General features: G+C 44.5%; 1 protein-coding gene across 1 annotated transcript; it reads right to left on the bottom strand.

The window, feature by feature from the left end:
* Positions 1 to 1,288: 1,288 nt before the first annotated feature.
* ASF1B (anti-silencing function 1B histone chaperone) lies at positions 1,289 to 8,516 on the bottom strand. Its single transcript, XM_001366397.5, has 4 exons — positions 7,989 to 8,516; positions 3,532 to 3,647; positions 3,258 to 3,434; positions 1,289 to 2,574 (listed from the first exon to the last, which is right to left on the bottom strand). Exons 1-4 carry the CDS (start codon positions 8,095 to 8,097, stop codon positions 2,368 to 2,370), a joined length of 609 nt encoding a protein of 202 aa, XP_001366434.1. The 5' UTR covers positions 8,098 to 8,516; the 3' UTR covers positions 1,289 to 2,367.
* Positions 8,517 to 9,257: the final 741 nt, after the last annotated feature.

The raw sequence follows: 9,257 nt of genomic DNA, 5'->3' as shown, positions 1-9,257 counted from the left end.
TTGGTTGAAGACAATCTTCTCGCCCTCCCATTTGCTTCCGGCCTAATGACGCCAGACACGGCTTTCCCACCGCCTATTGGCCCTCAAACCATCAGCTGGGCGGGTCACATCCCATCATTGGAGACGACCTTAATGACGTAGTAGGGTCCACCCTTCGAACCTTTGGATTGGTAGTACCGGGGTTGCTGGCATTTTATTTATAGAAGACTGGGACGGGCTCTCCCGGGAATGTTCGATGTCAATCCTGCGAGAAAGGGGCGGGGTAAAGCGAAATCTTGCAGGCCCCAAAGAATGGATAGAGGCCGCCCTTGAGAGGCCTGGTCGGGCCGAAAGAAACTGAGGATCTGAAAAACAACCCCCTCAACACACACTTCCTTTATCCCTAGATCTCTAATGCCTATATCCTGGGCAGCCAGCAGAAGCCCCTCCCCCCCCCCCCCCCCCCCCCACGAGAACCCTTTAAATGTTCTGAGGCAATTTGCCTGGGACTAGGACTTTTGGAGGTAAGATAGTTGTCAAACCTAGACATTTATGTTAACACATCTTTCAAGGACCATCATCCTTTAGATAAGATATGGAGAAAGTGTTAGGACAGTGAATTAACAATTGCAAGACTGCATGTATCATAGAAACACAATAGTCAAATGGAAAGAGCAAGGAAACTGGGAGTTGAGATCTGAGTTCTTGACTTTGTATTTCCTATCTCAGGAGGTTTGAGGGAAGTAAAACAGTTTTCAAATAGCAAAGTGCTATAACAATAGGGGAAGGGCAATCTCACGTTTACTAGCAGGTTTTAAAACTTGCATGAGCTGAGCCCAGCTCATCTCTGGTTGTAAAATAAACTCAGCCTCATTCCTACTTACTTCTGCCTTCCAGCCAGAGAAGAAAGCACAAGTACATTGCCAGTAACTACCTTGTTTCTAGATCAGATAACTACGGAGAGTAAACCCACTATATAACTAAAATCCCTGCTGTTCAAAACCCAAGAAGTCCGCCAGTGTAAATCGACAGACAACACCCCCATCTTAAAGATGTTCTTCCTGGAAGCAGATTTTAAATAATTCTTGAATAAGGAGCTGTTATTTTTATGTTTAAAAAAAAAAACACCACTAGTTTTAGCAGAGAAAACCAGTTGGAGTTAAGAGAGGAACGAGACTTTTAGTTGAATGGGAAATATAACCTTTATTATTTTCCTCCACATTCTCTCACCTCCAAAGGGTTTCAAAAGGGTTGGTTGATGTTTTGAGGCTAAAGTGAGGGGGAAAAAATCACAGTCCAGTCTAAGTGCTTTTTATTTCTCCAATAACCATAACTTTTAATATAAAACTTTTAATATACAAATTGCATATGCAACAGTAGCCACAGAGACAAAGGACAGATCAGAGGAAAAGAATTGACAGCTTAGGGGATGCTTCCATGTGCATAGTGCCCTCTTTTCCTTTGTCTCCAAAACACAAGAACCACCCTACCCTCCCATAGCCTGAGAGATAACATGGCCCCAGAAAAGGTTAAGTGCAGCCTTATGAAATTAACTCCTAGAGTTAAAGAGGGAGTGGGGAAGATTTATAGTGAGCATGTTTCAGTTATTCTTGCCCAGAAAAAATCAGTTGTTTAGCTCCTGATCATATCCTCTGATCTGGCCAAGATCTGAGAGCAATGAGTCATGCTTGGGTTGGGATGCCACCAATAAAAGGAAGAGGATGGCCTCATCTTTAAACAGTCCCTCAAAACCCCTTCTTGGCACCTAAGGGAATGGGTCTTTCCAGGAGTTGGCAAAATGGAAGCAGGAATCAAAAATCTAGCTGGAGAAAGAGTGACAATCAACATAGCAATAGCCACTCATCAAAACTGCTGGAGCCCAAATCCTACCAAGATTATTAATTGGTAACTCCAGAAAGCTAAGGCAAATCACTGATTGAAGATGGTTGGGGAGGTGAAAAAACTAAGGAAATAACACAACACAAAGGGGGAAGGGATCTCCAGTTATAGGTCAGGAAGCCCATAAGCAGCCGAAAACAAAACAAGAAAAACCCACCCACAGATTGAAGATCTCTGCAGAGCCATAGTACCCCAAAAGGCCAAAGGGCCAGGAGAGAAGGCAGAATTCATGAGTAAAGAGCAAAAGTACCATCTGCTCTGTAGACTTGTAAGAAAACAGATAGAGTCTCTCTGTGTTCAACTAAGGGGCATACCAACAACAGGTTTTTCTTTCCACAAGGACCAGTTTAACTGGCTTATCGGTATAGCTTGGAACCCCAACCTAAGTCCTCCAGGCTTTCCCCAGAAATTTTCCAGAAGGTAGGGCAAAAGCATTCATTTGGCAGAGATCCAGGTCCATCATGCAGCCTCGGCCTCATTTTCTCCTATTTAGATGCAGTCCATGGAATTTTCAGGAATGATGCTGGGGGCACAGTCTGGAAGATCTAGCCCTTTGGTTGGGGGACAACTCAAAGGGAGCCCCAGGCTTAAGACAGGATCTTGGTTTTCAATGTCCTCCAATTTATCTGTGGTACTGTCCCAGTTGATATGGAATCGAGTCACCCGGGGATTAGAAGCCAAGATGTTTCGCTGGAGCTAGGACAGAAAAAGTGAGTCTCATCAAAATTTGTATGGCAGAGACCTGCCTCTTTGTTGCTTTTTTCTCTATGCCTCATTTCTCCCTTCCCTCAAAGGGTAAATCCTGGGACAATGAACTTGAAAAAAACAGTGATAGAATCAGACTGGAATTTTCCTTCTCCTAACCTTCACCTCATGTCAGCCTGACTCTAGCACATCATCTTTTCAATGCTGAGATTCTAGAAACGGTGATACCTGTTACTGGTAATTCTAGCACAGCAAGTAAGACCATATTGGGACTTCCCTTCCCTTACTCTGGACAGAAGGCTAGGCATATATTTAGGGAATGAACAACTGATATGCTTTGGCAAGAAACTCATACCTTTAAGTCATTTGAATGAGAGGTTTGGATAATATATTTAAAATACTGTCCAGGATAGACATTAGATGATTCTTTAATTTTCCTGTCTTTTTTTTATACTCTTACCTTCTCTCTTGGAATTAATACTGTACATTGGTTCCAAGGCAGAAGAATGGCAAAGACAATGGCAATGGCAATGGGGGTTAAGTGACTTGCCCAGGATCACACATCTAGGAAGTCTCTGAGACCACATTTGAACCTCAGACCTCCCATGTCCTGTTTTTTAAAAGGGCTAACCAGAACAGGAGCCAGGCCCCTCTGAGTTAGAAAATCAACTTACCTGAGAGAAGTCTGGTTTCAGGGGTGGGTTCTCCCGAAGCTCAGGGTTGGTATATTCATTGTTGACATAGTAGCCAACTCGGATGAACTCCTGCCCATGGTAGGTGCAGGTTATGAGGACCACAGTTACACCCACTGCATCAGTTTCTGGGATTAGGGAGGCGTTAGGGGCATCTGCCTAGGGGAACAAAACAGATTCTATGCTTCAGCATGTGTTTTAGGGGCAAAAAGGGGAAATTTCCTCAGTTTAGTGCTACTAATTGCTAACCTCTTACCTGAAAGACAAACATGTGTCTCCCTGCTGGGACTGGTCCTACTAGCACTGAGTCTAGTATCTGGTCAAACTCCTCACTCTCTGCTGAACCCACATAAATTATTTTCCATTCTAGGTCTGAAAAGGAAAAGAGGAATGTCAAAATGGCTCATGAAGGTGGAAAGGCAGGGAGATATCTTCTGATATAAATCAATTAAGCAATATCCAGTGCCTACCATGTGCCAAGCCTTCAATATAAAGACATGTGAGGGTCCCTACCTTAACAGTGAACAAATATACAAAAAATACACACAAAATAATATTGAATGGGGAAGACACTAGATGCTGAAGGAATACCAGGAAAAAATCTTATGCAGAAGGTGACTTGGGATTCTCAGAGGCACAGGTGGAAAAGGGGGAACATTCTAGGTATGAGGGACAAATTTGTGTAAAGGCAAACAAATGTAGTGTCATATATGAGAGACAGTATGTAGGCAAGCATGGCTGGATGGTAGGATTTGAGTGCATATATATGTGTTAAGAATTAGAGCTAGCAAATTTAGACAGATTTAAGGTTTGTAGAGCACTTCACACGCATCTCATTTGATTCTCACAACAACTCTGAGGTGGATACTATTCTTTTCCCATTTTACAGTGGAAAGAAGCTGAGGCACATTCAATGATTTACCCATGACTATAGCTAGTAAGTATCTTCCTAATACCAAATCCAAACTTTAACTACTGTATTGCCTAGCTGTTTCTAAGATGGTAATTATATGAACACTAAGAAGATAGGAAGGGACAAGGTTGAAATGCCTAGCAGAGTTCACATTTGATCCTAGGAGTAACAGGGAACTACTAGAGCTTACTGAGTTGAGAGTGAAAAGGTAAGAAAATCACTGTAGTAATTGTATCCTGAGTAGCCTGTAGTAGGGAGAGACATGAGGCAGAGATAACAACTAGGAAGCTGTTTTCAATGGTTCAGGGAAGAAGTGAAGATTTGAAATAGGATAGTGGCTATTCAAGTGGAGAGAGGAAATAGACATAAAAGATGCCGTGTTGGGAATAACAAGATTTGGCATACATACTATTCAAACATTAAACTTTGCTTTTTACCAAAAACACTACTTCCCAAGTATAGAGCCATATAGCCCGAATATTAGCAATTGGCCCTGGAATCTAACTGATAATATACCTCCCATAGTACAGGGGAAAGTGATCTGGATTTGGGATCAGAAGATCCAGGACTGAAGTCTAATTGTTCTACTTGTTGTATGGCCTTTGACAAGTCATAACCTCTCTGGGTTTCCTGTTCATCATCTGTAAAATGAAAGGAGTGGACAAAGGTGGACTAGTTGTTGGTTTCTGGTATTTCCTTCCAGCTCTAAATCTGTGATCTGGTGTTAAATTCCAGCTTTCCAAGTAACCTTGAAAATATGTTTCTTTTCCTCTATGATATATTCTGCCTTTCAAGGGAGCTTATGAGGATGAATGGGATGAAGGAGGATGAATTAAGGCCCATGTCATGGCTGAGGTATGCAAAGAACAGGAGTCTGGGGTCATTTAGGACCCTCTCTGCTGCATCACAAGGCAGCCAGTAACATCCCCTTTCACATAGAGGGATCAGTGCTACAGAGTAAATCCTTTGACAACTGGGGAAGGATCACTGGCTCAGGCCTAGCAAAAGATTCTGCCAGAAAAGGGAGAGATGAGGCTGCTCCAAGAGTTAGCTAGTCCCCAAACCATTCAAATCTAGGCAACAAGAACCATCAATTATACTTATGGAGAATCAAGCAGAACCTGAGGCCAACATGGCAGAAGCAGGGTTCACATGCTTGACACAAAAGGCCAGGTCTCTAATATACTAATGGTGCCTCCTTCCTTTCACTTAAACAAGTAAATTCAAGAGAACTGAACAACTATTTGATAAGTCAATTATCTCCTGTGAAACAAAATCAGCTTTCTTGAGTTCCAAGTATATCCAGGGCAAAGTTATAGCAATGCAGAGTGATTAGGCAACTAAACCTAAAAACATTTTAGATCCTTTCAAGTTACAACCCTACGCTCAAAATGCCTGGGAAAATTTCCTAAGTCATGATTTCACAGAATGTGATTACTTTGGAAGAAAGCTTCTGATATTAGGCAAATGTATGCTAGATAATTTCTTGCTAAAATTCTTCTAGAACACCAAGGCCTTCATTCTTATAGCAGCTATTTGCTTTTTTACCTCTCTGATTTAATCTCAGGTTAGAGCAGGGTTCTTAATTTTTGTGACTTTACAGACAAAATACTCATCAAAATTAAAAACAAAAACCCAGTTCATGGATCCCAAATTAAGAACCTGTGCTCTAGAAGTAGTCTCTATTTGTGAATCTAGTTAGATCCAATGAGACAAAGCTAAATTTTTAGGAGTATTAGGAGCAAATATCTATTTCAGAAAGCCCAGGTTCTACAACTTGCTGGCTTACAATTATTACCTTTTTCAGAAGAATCATGTTCCAAAAACAGTGACCTGTTCAATTTCTAAAATAAGTTACTTTAGCTATTTTTAGTTACTTTATAGAATGTTAACAGGGTTGAGTGAAAAGTGAAAAATACTTTATGCAGGGAAGAAGGATCAGCTAACAGAGGTAATTTGTTATATGACTTCTTGGATTTTATAACTGGCAAGCTTCTTTATTTAGCAACTTTGAAAAATAGCATGCCCTCCTCTCTAGCCTCAAGAATTCTATGCAAAAGGCAGCAAAAAGGAATTTTTCAAAAGGAAAATGCAAAGGAAGAATGCAAATCTCCCAGGTGACCAAGTCACTAATAGACTCAGGTATGGAATTATTATAGAGTTCTAATTCTCAACCTAGAAATCAGGATTCCTTTAACAAAAGCTTTATGTCATACCTCTAAAAGAGAAGGATGGTAATATTGTTCCTACTTCAGGAGTATGACAAGAATGAAGAGCACTGGGTTAGGAGCAAAGAAATAATATTCTAGCAGTTATTCTTCCATTTAACCATGCGATCTAAGAATTGAGAGAGTTCTTCCAACTACTGGTTCCAAACAGTATATTTTAAGGTGTTATACATAAAGGCTAAGGCCTAGATGAATGGTATGTGGCCCTCAAAGTAAATTAATCCAAGTGGCAGATTACATTATTAGTGGTTATAATACCTGGATTTTAAGTTCTGTTTCTACATCCTTTATTGTTGCACTTCTATTAACTCCAAAGGCAAAGGGATAGTCTGATAAATGGAAGCCATTCCTAGATCATTGAAATACAAACCTTAGCCATTTTGTTTGTTCCATGTGTGGAGTACCTTTTCTCAAAAGAGAAACTTTTACTCTTTATATCTCAACGAATGATGTTGACTTTTATGTTCTTTTGTTGAATGAGAACATTTTTAAAAACACATGGATGGGAGATAAAGGGTTAGAGTGGACCAAGTACTTGTTTTAAATGACATCTTTCTTCCTCTCTTCACACATGTCCCTGTTCTACAAGTACATTTTTGGAGAGATGTATGTAATGTTCTATGCAAACTTTCAAAGCACTGCATAAATGTGCATGTGTAAATATTATTACTACTTTAGCAGAGTAGAAGGAATGGGCCTTTAGGAACAGTCAGGTAACAATGTACAGTGCAGGATTCCTCACTAATTTAGGCAACTCTGGAAGTAAAGGGCTGGGCAGATTAAAGAATTTTTCTATGCACTGGGGCATTTAGGAACTACTATCTAACAGGAAAAGTCAGGTACACTTGAGAGGCATCATGGAAGAGGATATGGCATAGTATTATATTCTAATAGAAGGGGAAAGGTACCAGAAATTAATGAAGGAGTAACAGAAATAACCTATTAGGAGTTAGGAGATGAGAAGGATATAATGAAGCAGTAATATGCAGGAAAATAGGTATCCAGCTTACTCCACAGGGCTGCTATGAGAAAAATCCTTTGTGGTACTACTCAGAGATAGATGGGGCATCAGTGGCCCCAAAAGTTCACATTTCAATTGCTTGTCCATTGTTCGTTTTCGAGCAAAGCTTGCAAAGAGCTTGACATTAGTTATCTCCTTGGATCTTCACAACCACCCAAGGAGGTGGGTGCTATCATCTCAGGTGTCCAGAGGAGAAATCTACGGCTCAAAATGCCTTGCGTATGGTTATGCGGTCTAAGAATCTGCCAACACACACTGAACTAAGCGCCGACCACTCAGACCGGGTGATGGGAACCCAATATCAGAATGAGACGGCTCCAGTCCTCAGGACGTTTATATTCTACTAGACTAAGAGAACATAGAGCACTTTATTAAGGTGAGGAGTAGTATTACAGGGCAGATTTAGGATCCCACAGGGGCGGGGAGGAAGCCCTATTCGAGGGAGTCAGCACGATTAAGTCCCCTCCGCCAAGAACGCGCGGGGGATGAAGGGAAGCTAGGAGATCCCGCGGAGGAGGGAGGCGTGGGGGAGGGGAAAGGCCGGGGCTCACCGTCGGCCAAGGCCTCGCTGCACTCGAAGCTGATCTCGAACTGGAAGGGGCTGTGGAAAGGGCTCGGGTTCTCCAGCACCGACACGTTCAGAACAGAAACTTTGGCCATGGCCTCGCGGGAGCAGGAAAGAAGGACACCCTCGAAGCAGCAGCTACCGCCGCCGCTGCCGCTCTCTCTCGCGTACCCTCCGCGCGGTTTCCACACCAGACTGAGGCGGCATCCCCCTCCCCTCCCCCACTCCACCCGCCCCGCGCCCCCTTCAAATAGCCGGCTCCGCCCCCCGACCAATTGGCTCCAACGCTTGCCCCGGCGCGAGCTTCTAGGGCGCCAATGCCCGCTCGCCCGTCGACGCGCGTTAAGTCCCTCCTCAGCCAATCGGCTGTGCTCCCTCGTCGGCACGCGCGCGCCTGAGTCTGCGTGCTGGGTGGTGGGGTGGGTAGGACGGAAGAAGTGTAGGGATTTGAGGCAGTCATCGTCCCTCTTTAGGCGCCCTAGCGCGACCACTCTTCCTCCTTACTACCAGCCAATCCCTGGCGCCTCCGCCTGAGCAATAGACTGGCCGATGGGAGAGTGAGCGCGGGGATCCTTGGGGCCAATTGGCGTTGGGGGGGGGAGGGCCTTTGGGGCGCGCGCTAGACCACGCCCCCTATCCTTTTCCGCTTGCGCTCCTTTTTTCCCTTCGGGGAGCGCTGGAAGCTGGGGTGGGCGGGAAGTAGAGCCGCTAACCGCCGAGCGGGGGCGCGAGGCGCTAGCGGAACACTGGTACGGGCTCTGCGAGCCCCCGTAGTGATTGACTTGGGATGGGAGGGCGGAGGTTTGAAGGGATGGGTGGTGGGAGCGCTGTGCCCAGAGGCGATTGGTTAAGCCAGTCCTGGCACGGGAGTAAGCGGAAAGAGAACCTATAGTGTACGGAAGCGGCGGTACCACCCCGATGCCGCCTCTGGTGGTGGTTGGCGCTTCTCTTCCCCCTTTCCCCCCCCCCCCCCCCCCCGTTGCCCCCTTCCTCATAGCTGAGGTGGAGAAGTCGGATGACCCTGACCTTCCCCGTGAGCTCCACCCTATCCCAGACCGCAGTCGGAGGCGGCCCACGGAAGCCTCCGAAGGCCTTGGTACTAGAGCTGCAAGAACCTTATAGAGGTCATTTAGTCCTACCCCTTGGTTCACGAGAGGAGGAAGCTGAGGCCCGAAGAGGCCCAGTGACTAGGCCAAGGTCACACTGGTAGTTAGAGACGGAAACGGGAACCCAGCCCAGGCCTTCGAACTCCCAT

Source organism: Monodelphis domestica, chromosome 3 (assembly GCF_027887165.1).
Source record: "Monodelphis domestica isolate mMonDom1 chromosome 3, mMonDom1.pri, whole genome shotgun sequence".
Taxonomy (NCBI): domain Eukaryota; kingdom Metazoa; phylum Chordata; class Mammalia; order Didelphimorphia; family Didelphidae; genus Monodelphis; species Monodelphis domestica.
The sequence above is the reverse complement of the archived record's forward strand: the minus strand, read 5'-3'. Positions and strand labels throughout refer to the sequence as shown.